The sequence below is a fragment of the Genypterus blacodes genome, unplaced genomic scaffold (genome assembly GCF_046128005.1).
Source record: "Genypterus blacodes isolate CSIRO-AG114 ecotype Tasmania unplaced genomic scaffold, CSIRO-AGI_Gbla_v1 ptg000133l_1, whole genome shotgun sequence".
In the NCBI taxonomy this organism is placed as follows: Eukaryota; Metazoa; Chordata; class Actinopteri; order Ophidiiformes; family Ophidiidae; genus Genypterus; species Genypterus blacodes.
This window is the reverse complement of record NW_027466935.1, coordinates 2,037,506-2,054,041: the sequence shown is the minus strand read 5'-3', so window position 1 is coordinate 2,054,041 and position 16,536 is coordinate 2,037,506. Positions and strand designations below refer to the sequence as shown.

Genomic DNA, 16,536 nt, shown 5'->3' with positions numbered 1-16,536 from the left:
AGCGAAGACATTTATGCCGAGACGACACATTCTGATGCAGGTAATTAATTATGATGCTAAGAGTCGGAAGCACATAAACCGAACACGACAACAGACAAGTTCTGTCACTGGAACAAGCTGTGAGGAAGAGAGGAAGCACGCGAGCACACAGGGCTCAGGAGACCACTTCAAGCTATTCTTTTGGATCTCAATGACACCCAGAGGGGACAAATATCTCTCCACATCTCCCTCTTAGCATCAGTCGTCGGCCATCCAGGAGTTGGGTGACAAGGTGAGAGAGAGAGAGAGAAAGGTCCCATCCTTATTCAACATTAGATAACTGCTTAGCACCATCATAATAATACAAAGATGACATTTGTAAGGACTATTCACTTCCAGAAGTCAGTAAAAGAACATTTCTCTCATAAGTACCCACTTGGTTGTCACTGCTGGCTCGAGAGAAACACAGAAACATTTGAGGATCCACTGATTAGCTGCGAGCTGAATTCCCGCCACATCATTTGGAAGCACTGCCAATTCGCAAATTGCCTATGATTTGCATTTCTGTTCCCGTCCTTATGATTAAACACTTTCCATGGAGGCGTATGGATAAATGACAGAGCGCAGGCGGCTGGTTTCCTGCAGTTTGGAGTGAGAGCCTGGAGCTGTCACACACTTTAGAGCACATGGGGTGGTGGAAGCCCGGCAGCAAAGATAAGAGGGTTTTCCTTCTACTGGAGAGGGAATGAAGTATAAAATAGCTTTCAGTAAGTAATAACACAACAGCACACGTGAAGAATTGCGTGTAAATGCAGGCAGGAATATTATTAAAATCAAAGCGGCATTTCTCATGATCACATTCAAAAGCTCATAATGCTAACGACCACAGAGGGATAAGTGTACTGTTTGCTGTACGGGCCATTATTCACTGAAATACCACATTTAAAATAGCCACTTCATCATTTCCACATTCACACTATATATAGTGCTGATGATCACAGAAGCAGAAAGTCTCCACACTCACTGTGACCTAATTACAGCTTCACTTTGTCATGCGGCGGACAAATGAACAAGACCCATGTGTCTGAACCAGCACAAGATGAAAACTGAAATATGATATTTCCTATCTGAGAGATTTGGCCCCATCGGCTAAACAAGATTACATGGTGCAGGTTTGAGTTTGAGACTGTTGCCAGCGGCGACGTGTGGGTTACTTCTTATCCTTTGATGGGGGAACTTTAATGTGGGAGGGCTCAGGAACAAACGACGGCTTTTTGCTGGTTTTCCAAATGAGTAATTGGATGTTTGGCAGACAAAAACTTACATCATCGCCAATAATCATAATAAAGGATAAACCAAGCGTTTTTAAAATGTAATATGTCCATCTCTTGTCCAGGTCTCTTTGTCCAGGTGAAGATCGGAAACAACCAGAGACAAGCTGAAGCTCTGGAACTATTGCAACAAGCTTACATAGTGTTAGGGTTATGTTGGAGATTTTACAATCGCAACATAGGGTGGACAAACTAATATTGTCTAAGTCCTCAGAGTCTTCACCGGTGAGAGTTCCAGGAGCCGCCCACAGAAGCCGCATGCTGTCCCAGCATGGCTTGGTTCCAAGAGGGGAGCCGTGTGGGCGCACTCAGGAAACGAGAGTGTGAATAACCAGCTACTGTACCATCAAAGGCGGCGTTTTACAAGTGGCAGGGAATCAGCATCAAAGATAAGGTGGGGGGGAGGAGGACGCTATTTAGCAAGCTCCTCTGAACTTCAGTCGTCTCTAGTCTCTCTGGCTCTCCATATATCTTGTCCCTTTCATCTGCTCCACGCATGAAAGCGTCCACAGAGCCGCTCGTCCCTAGGCCTGTCATTAACTTTCCCCCGCGTTGCCTCGTCAGATCGGTGAAAGACGTTGGATAAAAGGAGATAAACGACCGAGGGGCTACAATGGAGACGCCTCTCAGGTCTCTGGGACTGTCTCGTGCTCAGCAGCCTTTCAAGCCAAATTCCATGGGAGATAATAACTGGTGCAAAGAGAGGCACCCAGTAGATCTCATGATAATTATCTGATTTAAACCCTTAGCTTTTTTGTCACGTAACACTTCTTAAGCTGGCACCTCTGTAGAATTCAGGCCAACCGTTGCCACTTAATGCTACAATGCATTGAACATCAAAGCATCGTGGCAACGCTGTAAAAACACAAACGACAGGAAACAGCTGAGTGCGACTCGTCTAGTTTGGGCGTGCACATACAAAGACATACAAAGGTTCCTGCAGATAAAGTGGCAAGTCAGCAGTAACATGCAGACGGGATAACGTCCTATTCAAGCCGTGTGTTTTGCATGTGAACACAGGCTTTTAATGGTTCAACCCCCCCATCCCCACACACGGCTTGGGGCTATATTTAATGGTTCGCTGAAGGGGTTAAGCGTCCTTTTCAGAGACATCTGCACTGATTTCACACACAACCAGCGCTCGTCAATCAAACCGGCAGCATGGAAGGCAGCAAGTGAGAATAAGTTTTCCTAGGTGCTAATGAAGATTGTGTATGTTTGGTTATGCAACAGCAGATAGCAACATGAATTGCAAATAAGTACAAACGCCAACACGCGCTTGCAAAATGCAGATATGCGATACGCTTCAACTGATTGTTGGTGGATGTGGTTGGAACCATGGGACTCTCTCTCTCTCTCTCTCTCTCATCACTACCTTTACAGACTCACTCAACGCTACAGCTATCACGCGATCAATGGATAGAATTGATAAGAGCGCCTTACTCCACTTAGACATTTACATGCCAGAGTACAATCGAATTACACAATCCAAGTCCGTTAGTCAGTGATCTTAATTTGAGCCAATCGCGTCAAAAAACTACTCTCACAAAGGTTCAGTAGGCCCTTCTATTAAGTGTGATTTAGGCATCTATCCATCTATTCAGACACTATTCATATTTCTGTGAACCCTTGGCCTCGGACGCAAACCAAGAGAGTGATGTCTATGTGTACCTCTTACTTGCATTTCTGCTGTAATTGCGGTATGGAAAAATAAGTGCAGTAGTGAGTCAATAGTTTGCTGAAGTGATCGTGTTGCGATCAAACGCTGACTGTCCAAAATTCGTAATATGGTTATTTGAAGCAGGCAATGTTGCAGGTTCCCTGATTCCTTACGTGTTTTTCTCCATTGTTTTCCGCAGCGTAACTGCTGAGTCTTGACTGGCTGTTTGTTTGAGTGTGAGAAGCATGTGAGCGAGGGATTTCTCAGCCATTAGAGACTTGTTATGTCATTTTGATAGACGAGCAGACACTCGGAATGGGTCTGCAGCACCATAACAGCCAGATTTGCCCAAGCAGTAGTCCAGCTGTTTGCCAGATGTTTGGCCTGCTCGCTCACACTCACTCACACTGAGGCTAACGCTATGTTTAGCTGAGTGTATGAGAGAGCGAGAGAGAGCAGAGAGCAGTAGGCAGAGTGAGAGTGAGAGAGTTTGTTTGTGCTGCAGGAGTTAAAGCATGAAGTTCTTCAAACGGAGGAAATGCTTTCCATGGTTGAATGTTTTGTCCCTGTGTGTCTTGGTTTGCGTCCGAGGCCAACATGTTCCTCTCCCCTTTTAGACTCTTTGCCCTGCAGAAATCAGGGACATTTGTCATGGATAAAGAATTTGGTGCAATTTTCTCCCTTGGCGCAGATCACAAGGCAAACCAGAACAAATAACAAGATGATGGAAGAAATCGACTCAAATCTAATAAGGAATAAATAAAGAGGAGCAAGGCTTGAGCTCTATGTTTGGACCTGGTGTAATGGGAACATCAGTAACTGCCTTCAATTCCTTGGCGGCTGACCATTCAGGAAACGCTCCAACAGAGAAATATTCATAAAAACACAAATATGCCTCAAACCCTATTGTGCTCTCTCTTTTGAGCGAGTGTTCACTCTCCAGAACACACACATACAGGATGCAGAAACAATGCCAGGAACACCTGTAAGTGTAATGCAATCGGAAACATCATAATCCCAAAATACCTCTGTAATAATAACATTGTTTAAACTCTTAAACAAAGACGTGGCTTATTTTTCTACTCGTGCGGTTGATGTTGAAGTAGCACCAAGTTTATACACCTGTACAACTTTGTGCTGGTTGAGTACTTGTACATCTACGAGAGCTAGAACTACTTTTGTAATCAATCTGCAGTATGTTGTGTATCATGTGACAATATTATGACAACATGACATTTTGTGTACTTCCTCTATCGTAACGCAACCTTTACTGAACCCCTTTTCTGTCGTGCTGCTGATAACGTTACCAGTCGCACAGCTGGCGATGCAAAGGCATCTACAGTAGCTGCCTGCCTGCGATACGACAACACAGAAGTCCCTCATCTCGCATCAAACTCAACACAGTCGTTTCCTCGCAGGTTTCCTGTTTAGTTTCACACTTAAAACTGTCTCAAACGATGAGATGAATAGAGTCTGCAATTGTTCTTGATGTCTCTTGGGGGAACTCGGTCTCAGTGTGAAGATTCAAACAGAACAAACAGAAACAAAAACAAACACAACACGGCTACTGAATACTGCCCCCAGGGCCAATTAAGACCCAATTACATCTCAGCTGAGGAAGCCATCGGGGACGAAATGATTACCAGGGTGCGAATGCTTCATCACGCACCAACAGCTGGAGCCCACATGAGGGACGCGACCTTTAGACCAGTGATTGCGTTGTGAACAGGGATTCCTTGTTGAGTAACATTTGGCTGCTCTGTTGATGACGCCGAAGACTTCCAATATTCCGTACCATCAGGAGGAAGAACCATACTCAGGAGGGATGGAGGAGGGAGGGAGGGAGGGAGGGGCTCCGGGAATCGACAGAGGGAACGCGGCCTGTGTTATGTTCAAGTCCTGCACCTGCTCGCTGTTGCCTTTGGCCTGGGACATGGTTTGACTTACTGCTTTGCCAGACACATTCACAGCATTCATTCATGTGCACCTTGGCCTCACTATAAGAGGCAGGGATGATGATGGGAGGGGACGGGGGGGGAGAGAGGGAGGGAGAGAGAGAGAGAGAGAGAGAGAGAGCGAGAGCGAGAGCGAGAGCGAGAGAGAGAGAGAGAGAGAGAGACAGAAACAGAGAGACAGAGAGAAAGGGGGGGTTGAGAAGTGAGACTGACTTTATCCCACTAATCATTTTTATAAATGACGTTATGGCCCAGCGATTTAAATGAATGTGAACTTCTAAAACTGCTTTCCAGGGGCGTTACCTAGAATTTTTATTTTCTAAACAAACATTCTCGCTCGCTCTCTGTGTCTCCCGCTCTCTGTCTCTCTTTCTCTGTCTCTGTGTGTATGTGTATCAACAACACCTGATACATCTAGCGGAACAGCTTCAAGGACGAGCAGTAGTGTTGTGGGTGAAACACTTCCTGACCTCTGCACAGTAGCTCCCGTCCTTCGGTTTCAGCTTTTCCACACATTAGACTCTGCAAAACCTGCATCAACTCAATTACACGCCCATTTCCTTACGTATGGAAAAAGTGCTGTCTTAACAGGGTGTGCTCAAACACACACGCCAAAACCTCCAAGTGTGTGTATGAGGGGAAACTCGTACCAGGGGCATCCAAAGTACAGGGACGCTATAAAAAGAATCCAAATCATACAGTGGTTTGTTCATTCCGCACCGCAGCTATAACTGCCAAACGCAAACATTTCAACAGGAAATACCCTGGTCCCTTTAATATGCACACCATCCCAGCAACACGGCATGGATTACTTCAACCAGATTATCCCACTAAACAGTCTGATGTCATCGGCTGACAACATTCTCTATTTTCAGACCATCTTGCTTAGTTTTACTTTATGCAGAAACCCAAATCCACGCAGAGATGTAAGATAACATTCCACTGTAAACACCAGCACACACATGCATACATGCAAGCCTGAACACGGGGGATGGCTGCATCACAAGTTGACTTTAGTGACTCCGACACTCTCTCGTGTGCCAGTTTACTCAACGGGACACCTCCTTCACACTGTCGTCTCAGCGGCTGAGTGCTCGGCCCGCAGACACGAGTGCTGGTGAGGATGACAGGAAATGTCAAAGGTTGATGCAAGTACGTGTAATTACCTCGGAGTTCAGCTGTCGTCAAAGCTAATTTCCCTCAAATTAAGTGTTTATGTGGCCTCTCCTGCACTGCTGAAAGCCAATCAAGCCATCGTGGTCCTGTTAATAGAGGGGATGTCAAGCCATGTAATGGAACCTTAAACCCTAAAACCTTTTGTGAGTGACTGCAGAAAAGTGTAATTCCATGCATGACCTTTAGGGGGCTCTGGTCGCTTTAAACTTTGAAGTGGCCACTCTCTTTCTGGCAGCTGTAAATACCCCAGAGTTCCTTGGGCCTTCAGTGGAAAAAAGTGCAGCAGAGGTAAAGACGGTGCGAGTCCAAACATGCACGGCTTCACACAGCATACACATATAACGGCTTCTCCTTCCAGAGCTTGGAGCCCTGCTGTAAGTCCAGTTCCTCCACAGTGAAACGTTAAACCCCCATGACTTGATAGTGGGACATTTGTTGTTGGAGGAAAATGAATTTAACGCCATGATTGGTCTCTGAATGGTTGAATTTGGTATAATCGGGGCACAGAGACGGTGCCAAGAAATCTGAAGTGCTGCTCGAACAGATGTCCAGTGTTTGTGCCGCCGCTCCCGCCGGGCCTCGGGTTGGATCATACGGTCCACATTTCATTCAGATTGCTACACATCCCTCCCAATCTCACAGCAGGTACTAAGAACTCATACACCATCCATCTTGATTCTGTCACAATTCTGTCTCTTCCTCCTCGGTTTGATCATGGTTGCAGACTTTTTGCGACACCTCAGAATACTGCCGTCACATTCACACAGCTGCACGTCGTGTTATGGAACTGTGAAAGTGTTTCATGACGTTTTACATAATTATAAATAGGTCATTTAGGGCTTTTTTTTTTTTACGTAACTACGGTTGATTTCCTCTTTCTTGCATTTCTTTGCCGCCCTCATTCTACTGCTTCACGCTTCAGCTACAAGAAAACTGCCCGGTGTCTTTATGTAACAGAAGGATCATGATGAATTCCTAATACCAGCGACTGATTATTGAAATGATTTCCACCCACTCAAGTGTTCATGTGCTAAATTTAAAAACAAAATGTGGCGAGGGCGGAATTTAAATCAAACAAATGTCATAAACCATAGAGATGGAGATAAAGGGAAGGTGGCAGTTTCAACCATTAGAGTTTGTGGTTTGTGTGTTTGTGTGTTTGTGTGTTTGTGTGTGTGTGTGTGTGTGTGTGTGTGTGTGTGTGTGTGGGTGTGTGTGTGTGTGTGTGTGTGCGCGAATGCCCGTGTGAGTGTCTGTGTTGTACTCACTGCCACAGCGATCATGGAGTCGTCTGGTTTCCATTCTGCTTTCTGGTAGAGGCCAAACTGCGCCGCAGCCTTTGCCGACTCGATGTAGCTGACGATCATAACACTGGGCTGTGGACGGAGAACACACACACACACACACACACGTTTGAACAACCCTGCATGTTCGAAGGCATCAGAACATGGACACGAGGAGATACTGAAGAGACTGAAAGGACTAAAGGGGGACATCTCCTTTAACCAAAATCATTTCCTTGTTCACCTGAAACGGGTTTCATTGAACAGAAAGTAAAAGGCATCAAACTTTTATGACGGTGTTGTTGTTGTGTGTTGTCCCTTTGATCGCTCATACAATGCGACTGCCAGTACAAACAAAAACAAAAACTCAACACAGAGACACACAGGTCAACACGAAAAATCTATTCAGCTGACAGATGAGTAAGGGCCAAATTCCACTCCTGGTAAATATCACAAACACACACACACAGTCATTCCCGCTCATTACCAGTACGCTAAAATTCCCTTCTGACTTATCATATTTGGTCGACTCAGACTTTGCCTCAGGCCGCTGCCTTCTAACCTGAAACGCTGCAGCAGATAACTTATCACAGTCCGATCGTCACAATCGCTTCATTCCAGCCCCCTAATGTAACACTAAGTACCTTTCAACAGATAACATACAGCATGTCAGGTCTCAGCGTTAGCATCACCTATAACTGTGCTAGTTTGTCTAGATCAAGTGTTTTGGATAGATACAGCTTTGAACTTCTTGTCCCTAGCCTCCATGATTTTAGAATGTGTTGGGCTGGTGAAGGAGAGAAAGAAGGAAGTCATTAGGAGGAAAGGAATCAGTCCAACCTGCTGTTCCTACTGTTCCCAACTAGCCGGACTAACTTTGTTTAATGTGGAAAATGGGCGAGAGGCTTTGAAGTAACATGGAGGTTGCGGGACACCGTACACCGGAGGAAAGGGGAGAGCGACGTCTCGCGTCATCCGAGCCCCGGCGACGGCAGAGCGCGTTCCCAGTCTGTGTAACATGAGAGAAGGTCTACAGTGTTCGGCCCCGTCGGTGTCCCTTTCAAGGAATTAGATTTAGAACGCCAACAATAGCCGCGCTCCAGCTTCTGTCTTTGTGCTTTAATTATAGGTTCCCTCTTATGACTGAAGGCTTTTGTTATCTAATGAAATGTTTATTATAATATAGGACTATTGTCTAAAACACAGATTTAGCACAAGATTTATTCCTAATATTCCAATACGATGAAATATTTATGTTTGGCATGGAGGTTGTAAAAGGAGAGGTGCTCTCTATTCCTCATTATGAGGTCAACAAATAAAAAGTATGAGTTAACCCAAATAAACAATGAATTATTTATCTTAACTGAGCTCCAATTCAAAAAGCATTTGCAAGGTTGAAGTTGAAGTGTGTTTCCCTCTGATCTTTCAATTCCCATGATTCGCCACAATCCCATGCAGCGAGCCACTGTAACTGAAGAAGTCCCAGAGGAGCAAAGGGACGACTCTCACACACACACACACACACACACACACACACACACACACACACACACACACACACACACACACACACACACACACACACACACACACACACACACACACACACACACACACACACACACACACACACACACACACACACACACACACACACACACACACACACACACACACACACACACACACACACACAGAAGTGTCCATGAAGTGCGAACATGGACAAATACAGGCATGTTAACACAAGCATGTCTTTAAATCTCACACACATGCTCACATCCCCTGGGTGAGATAACAGAGTGGCTATGAGAGGTGAGCTGAGTCTTATTATAACGGAATACTGCAACTTCCCTGAGCGAGGACGGATGAGATTACAGAGAAAGGCCTGCGGAAGAATAATGGCCGAGAACCTTGAAAAAGGAAGGAGAGCGATTCCAGCCCTAGAAGCTCCATTCGAAGCTTTACTGCACTCCTGTTCCTCTGCATATTGTATTTACCTGTCTGTGTTCCACAGCGCCACAGTAACAATTATCACACTTTGATTGCAATTTGGGAACGTTTGTGTGAAGCGACCCAAGCACGGAAACAAACACGCTCACAGCAGGAAAGAGCACAGAGCCGTCAAAATGACAACATTTGGATTGCAGATTGTTTGGTAAGGAGCTTTTTATCCTTCAACAAAGCTTAACACTAGCATGTTGGGGCTCAAGCAAAACAATGAGGTGCTGTGTTTCACTTGCCTCCGGAGGTAATCTGAGGGATTTATGCAGTACATTTGAGTTCAACATAGAGCTTTACTCATCTAATGTACGGACGTGAGCATTGAATACAGATTTACTAAATCATATCCCTGAATAATAATAGTTTTGTGTGAATGTGGCACGTGACAGACACATCCTCAGACCCATAAATGCATCTAAACATTCAAATGGGGGCGTTGGGAATTGCCTTACTGCCAGAAATCAAACTGAATGATGCAAAAGTTGTTCCACAGCAGAGCAACACCATCAAAACTGAAAGATGACGCTTCAACAGAATGATTGAAACCAAGCGTAGGAGTATTAATGGTGCGTGTTGAAAAGGCTGGCAGCCCAGGTTGCGACCACGTTTCGGCTTGGTACCAAACGTCTAACAGCAGGTTTGATTGTGAGCTGCAGCCAGGAACAATACAGTCGCTCTATACTTTGCCACAGCGACGAGCTTGTGTCGCCTACTCAGCACCGTGGATGAGTCATCTAAACGGGTGTCAATAAAAAATACATCATCCTGTACAGACTCTCTGAATAACAGTCATTGATTTAAGCTTAAACTTGATGTAGAGCATTACAGCTGCTTGAATTTGTTTACTTTTATGCATTCAACCTTTTCAGATGTTTAGATGAGTATGAGGTAAACTTAGCAGGCTGCTGAATCCTATTGTAAACAAATCTCTCTGGATTTGGGTTGGAGAGTGAACTCTGGTGATCTAACAGACGTCCAAGGTGTGAAGGCTGCATGTTGGGAGGAAGGAGCCGCTTCTATTGACATTCCTGAGCAGACCCTCTTCCTGGACGGCTCATTGACACCAACAGACGACGGGCAAGGGTTTCTCAAGGAGAATGAAAGAGGGGAAGCAAAGCACGGCCACTTCCTGTGTGGGCTTCAGGAAACAAGCAGTGACCCCTAATCTATTGTTGCTGCAATACAATAAGCTGCGTGGTACATTGATTGCCGAAATCAAATAGTCTGTCTGCTAATCGCCACAGCATTCAAACAAATAGGGGCGAGTGCATGCAGCAGTGTGTGGCGCTCACGCAGCAGTACCTTTCTTCTAACTGTACTGTGTCTCCACTCAGTTTAGCTCAATTTTTATTTATCTGGATACTGCGATTTGATGATGATGCCAGTAAAAACATGGCACTACTCCTTCAATGGCAGATTCCCACATCTAATGAGGACATCATTGGTGGTTGCTGGTCCTTTGTGCATCACTGTGACCATGGGAATCAAAGGTCTTTACTGATATTTCAGTGAGAACCCAGTGTCCAAGTGACAGACAGATGGTAATAGGAATATAGGAAACTAAACCTGAAACTAAAACTTCTAAGCAACCATTATAGAAATATAAACTAAATCAAAGACATAGATCTAACATGACCTTGTTTGGATGGAGTCGACCGATCATAACACAGAAAGTTGTGGAACAAGCTGTTTTTTTAAGTCTCAAACTAAATGGAGGTGCTGGGATAACATACACAGATATCATGGTGAAGCAGCTGTGCATTCTTGTGGAATGTGTGTGTGTGTTTACAGACGAAGGCCCCGAAGATTCAGATATCCCGGAACCTAAACGTTGCACTGATCTAGTCCGGATAGCAACATGATAGTAAATGTATTCTCCGCAGTTCACTAAAGGCGCCAGGGGTCAAAGGTCAAATCTGGCCTAAATGTAAACTCCCCTCAGGCTGACAAAGGACGGACATCAGTGTTTGTGGTTAAAAGCATGCAAAGTCGCCGGCGTTTTGTTATGGATGAGGGCTGAGGGAGACATGAAGAGCCATTCACACACACACACCGCTCTGCCTTATTGAAACGCACACGTGTACGGATATACTCTGCCTACTAAGTTGCATAACAATGTAAACCTGTCATCATCATCATCTTCGCAGGCAGCGTAGCAGCAGCAGCCTGCGGCGATGACTTAACGCTGCGTACCACAAACGAAACAATTGCCGTAAACAGCCAGATCGTCCGATTATATATTGATAAATAATCATATAGTCACAGCTATTATGTGAAAGTGGCTGTAGCTGATGTTACACAAAAAAATAACACGCATTTGATTGTTGTTATTAGGGCAGATAAGTGTATTAGCGCGATCGGAGCGGACCTGTAGCTGGAGCTAACTTACCCGGCTGAACCAGACGCTGAGCTGCGTGTCCGACAGCACGGCAACGTAGAACCTGTGGGTGCTGGGCTGGAGGTAGAAGGGCTCCTCCGCGCTCCTCAGCGGGCAGAGCAGCCTCCGTGGCCAGCCGGTTAGAAAATACATGACGGTCAACTCACTCCGCCTCGACACAAAATCAGTGTCGCAATGCCGGATCGTCTGCGGGTATGTCTTAATCCGAGTAGCTCATGGATCGGCCGGTTCTGTGGAAACAACACGCTTTAGTCTCGGGATATCAAGCCATGAATGCCGCAGATACAAATCCGAGCAGCCGATTGAGCTAAGCAGCTAACCGGGCTAACACTGGCTTTCCAACTTGAAGCTGATGAGCTGTCCAAGCAAGCGACTATCCGAGCGAAAACAAAAGCAACGACGCCCGCTGCGGAAACCGTACAGGGCCGAGCAGTACCCCGCGGCTCACGGTGTGTTCAGGGAAGTTGATCTTCCGCCGGATTATCAATCCCTTTGGTATGTTAGCCAACGGGGCTTGTTTTTGATAACGGTAAAGATTCCAGCTCTCTCTCCTGTGTACCTCACCGACGCCATCTTTACAAGAGTCTAGCCGAGTCTAAGCTGATTGGCTGCGACGGGACGTTTGCGTCGCGCGGACGGGCTGTTGACATCTGACGTGTATTCGCCATTGTTAAAAAAAAGTATGTTTCGAGGCTGCCATCTAGTGGTGAAAGATGTGAACCTAAGGCCACAATTGACATTAAGATCATGTGAATACATTCCAACACGCCTCATCGCCTCTATTCACTTTATTTAATTATACAGAACAAAAACAATGATTTCTGGCCAATTCGAAAATTCAGCTTTACAATGGATTCCTGTCCTATAGATATTATAAATAGACTGGAAAGAGAAAAGCAAAATGGAGAGGAGAAAAGATAAAAAGAGGATAGATAATGATCGGTACAGGAAAATGGAGAAAGATAGGAACAGATAAGAATGGAAAAAGCGGAAAACCAGCGAAGAAAAAAACATAAGCAGGATACACATATGTACACGCATGTGTAAATATGGTGTATATAGTACAGTAAACATACATTGTTTGCATTGTGAGTGTAACATGCATGTATGTAGGAACTGCATGGAGTGTAAACTACATGGATCTGAAATCTGAATTTCTCAAATTGCTGGGATAAAATAAAGGGGTGTTCTTCTTCTTCCACATATGCATTGAGGAAGTGATCAGCTCAAACACGGCATCTGTCTATTTATATTCTTTTAATCTGTGGTTAACCAGAAACAGTGATTTAATATTTTGCTAATAAATGCTTTTTGATGTATTAGAATGGTAATAGAAAACGCATATAGAGGAATAAACTTCTGGAGGGGTAGTTACACTCCAGTCCAGCAGATGGCGGCAATCTACGTAAAGCTTCAGGAGAACGCCCAATATTCCATAGAAGAAGAATAAATTAGCTTCCTGTGTAAGACATGGCGGCTGACATGAGATTAGCAACTATCCGAAAAGTTGTGTCTCTATCGGCTTCTTCAGTGGAGCGGAAGGAGCGGAAGGATCTGGTAGTTCCTGGAGATGTCATCACTTCAGACACCGGCTTCATGAGGTAGGTGCGGGCCGGTGAACTGCTGCTGTGAGCGGCTGCTGTCTGTGTGTCGCCCACCATGCTGACACAAACAGCGGTGCACCTCATGATGGATTCTGCTCTTTATAGTCATAATCGTTCTTTACATCCTTTAAAAACAAGAAATCAGTGCTGGAAACATGACGTAATCTACACAGAAAAACTACTCTAACTATTGCCCAGTTTAAGGCTTACACAATTACACATTAATATCTTATAAATACATCTCACTGTTGATGTACTGTTTACATCCAGGGGTCATGGCACCTACGTTGACGACGACAAGCTGACTGCTTCGGTTGCCGGAGAGGTGCAGAGAGTCGACAAACTGATCTGTGTCAGACCACTGAAGACCAGGTAAGTGAAGGGTTAAAGTAGGCTGAAAGAGACAGTATTGTTAGAGCAGGGTTGTGTTTATTTTAAGGGTTAAATGAGGTAGTTTGGTCCCCTCTCCCTGTCAGTAACGTTCCCCTTTGAATTCCAGGTTCAATGGCGAGGTCGGTGACGTGATTGTTGGTCGAATCACAGAGGTAAAACCGCTGCCACTTTATTTGTCTTTCTCCTAGGTTTATATTTGTGCTAATTACAGTTTTGACTTTATTAAATATGCATGTTTTTGGCTTTGAATAGGTCCAGCAGAAGCGGTGGAAGGTTGAAACAAAATCCCGCCTGGACTCTGTTCTCCTGTTGTCTTCAGTCAATCTGCCTGGTGGAGAGCTGGTGAGTTCAAGCGCTCACTCACAGTGCCGTTTAGCTCTGAGTGGCCTTCAAGAAACAGGATATAAGGCAGGATTCTGCAATTTTCCATCTTTAAATCACTACCTTTCCTTTTTTAGAGGAGAAGATCAGCAGAAGACGAGCTCACCATGAGAGAGTATCTTCAAGAAGGCGACCTCATCAGTGTAACCTCACGCTTATGCATCACAGTTTACACTCATGTATAATAGGCAGTTTGGTGTTCTTATTCCTTACTCCTGTATCCTTTTCCTTTCCAGGCAGAGGTTCAGTCTGTATTCGCAGATGGAGCTTTATCGCTTCATACCCGTAGTTTAAAGTATGGAAAGGTAGGTTATCTCAATATAAACGCTCTTACACACTCTTACAGAGCAGAAGCTTGACTTCATAACGCTTCACCCTCTTTTCTTCATGTTTTTCTCATTAGCTGGGTCAAGGTGTGCTGGTGCAGGTTTCTCCCTCGCTGATCAAGAGGCAGAAGACCCATTTCCACAACCTGCCGTGTGGCACGTCCGTCATCCTCGGCAACAACGGCTTTGTGTGGCTGTATCCCACGCCGGGGCAGCAGGAGGAGGAGGCCGGGGGCTTCTACACCAGTCTGGAGGTAGGAAGAGGACCCGCCACGGCCGGCACATCGCGTTTCTGTAGAATGATATGGTTTGTACTTGTCGCTCGTAGCCCATATTTGTGTGCTTTTCTCTGCCCTCTCAGCCTGTCAGCCTGTTGGATCGAGAGGTGATTTCGCGGTTGAGAAACTGCCTCCTTGCTTTGGCTGCACACAAAGTCCTTCTGTTTGATACCAGTGTTCTCTATTGCTACGAGTCTTCACTACAACACCAGGTAGGAAACTCTCAGAGGGGGGAATCTGATGTACTGTAATGACAATCGGCTTATCCAGCTCGCATGTGTCATCACACCAGGGATTACACAGAGAATAAACCAATCACAATAAGTACTGTTGACCGTTTATTTTAGGGAATTGTGTCCTAGTTTCCTGTCTGTAAACGATTTGTGCAGGGGATAAAGTAGCCTGCAAAAGATTTGTTTTTCTTTTTTTATACCATTGGAAGCGTGCGTGTAATGTTTACTCCCATCTACTGGCCAAATCGACGAACTGCAGCAATCATTGTCGAGAGCAACTGGTTGTTTGCAAAAACCTTGATGATGTTGAAACAGAAAGTTGTTTCCAAATTTGTTTTGCCCGAGAAAGTGACAAACAATCGCAACTGCTTCTGACAGATTTTGTATAATAATAAAATAATATCAGTTTGTTGCTCAGAAACACAAAATGGTGTGTAGGGTGATGTCAATAATATATGAATTTATAAACAAAGAAGCATCATTATACATGAAGCTGTTGGTGTTTAAATTATTATGACATACTAAGTAATTAATAAAAGCAGTAATTAATGCAGAAATCCAAGGTTTTCCAAATGACTCACTAACGTTTTGCTAAGCAATCCGGTCTGTGCTCTAAATGACGTACGTTTGTTTTTTCTGCAGTTGAAAACACCAATATCTTTATGCTGTTTGTACAGGTCAAGGACATCTTGAAACCAGAAGTAATGGAGGAGATTGTATTGTTGACTCAGCAGAAGCTGCTGGATCAGGAAGGTTAGACTGCACGAATCCAACCCTTTGACCTTTTCACAGAACAAAATGTGGCTCTCTTGTGCGCCGCGTTCCATAGATGACATCAGCAGCCGTGTTCGGGACCACCAGACCAGCCTGACATCTCAACCAGCTTTTGTCATGGAAGCCTCCCTTTCCTCACCATTTGTTTTGACCATAAATGGAAAAATGGCCATTTTCAGAGAGGAACAGTTGAGGACATTCGATGTGTCTATCTGTATAAAAACAACGATTGTATACAATAAATTTTCTACACTTTTCAGTATTTCCCCGTGATTCCTGCCTCTTTCAACAATGAACATTTAAATGATCTTCAGTGTTTACTTCTCTGTGTATTTTTGCGTAAATATGGAAACAAATATGCAAAATGCAAATGTGTGAATGTGTTTGACTGCTTTTATATAATTATTTCATTAAGTGTTAAGTAGCCCCATGATAAATTGGTAAACACCCTGCAGTCGACCAGAGCCCATGAGACATACAGTGCACACAGCTTATATTAGCATCAATACACTGTATATATGGTTGCACAATTGGGGTAAAACTGCCTTTAGTAGAATTTACCCTCTACATATGAGTTTGCAGATCAGCGTTACATTTGATCAGATGTTTGTCATTTCTGAGAGCATTAAATGTGACTTGACATTGAAACTGCATCGATGTACTTCAACTGATGAAACCTGCCTTAAAAACAACAAGCTATGTATATTGTTTCTCTGCAAAAGACCTTATCCTGAATTTATCCACCTTAAATAAATCAACTAAAT

General features: G+C 44.5%; 2 protein-coding genes across 4 annotated transcripts in view; one reads left to right on the top strand and one right to left on the bottom strand.

Annotated features, from left to right (window-relative positions):
• The window catches only part of ric1 (RIC1 homolog, RAB6A GEF complex partner 1), a 28,513-nt gene extending 16,114 nt beyond the window's left edge, over nt 1-12,399 (bottom strand). The window contains exons 1-3 of one of the 3 annotated variants that reach the window (XM_076164023.1): nt 12,104-12,398; nt 11,775-12,013; nt 7,370-7,477 (exon numbers count right to left, since the gene is read on the bottom strand). In XM_076164023.1, the coding sequence (XP_076020138.1) occupies nt 7,370-7,477; nt 11,775-11,915 (249 nt within the window). In that variant the 5' untranslated portion in view covers nt 11,916-12,013; nt 12,104-12,398. Of the gene's footprint in view, nt 1-7,369; nt 7,478-11,774 lie in introns of all 3 variants that reach the window. The other 2 variants (XM_076164024.1, XM_076164022.1) reach the window with 2 other exon arrangements.
• Nucleotides 12,400-13,218: 819 nt separating this feature from the next.
• Nucleotides 13,219-16,479, top strand: exosc2 (exosome component 2). Its single transcript, XM_076164375.1, has 9 exons — nt 13,219-13,384; nt 13,658-13,759; nt 13,887-13,932; nt 14,033-14,122; nt 14,239-14,304; nt 14,398-14,466; nt 14,565-14,741; nt 14,849-14,977; nt 15,676-16,479. The coding sequence occupies exons 1-9, from the start codon at nt 13,254-13,256 to the stop codon at nt 15,754-15,756; spliced, it is 891 nt and encodes a 296-aa protein (XP_076020490.1). The 5' UTR covers nt 13,219-13,253; the 3' UTR covers nt 15,757-16,479.
• The last annotated feature ends 57 nt before the right edge of the window (nt 16,480-16,536 follow it).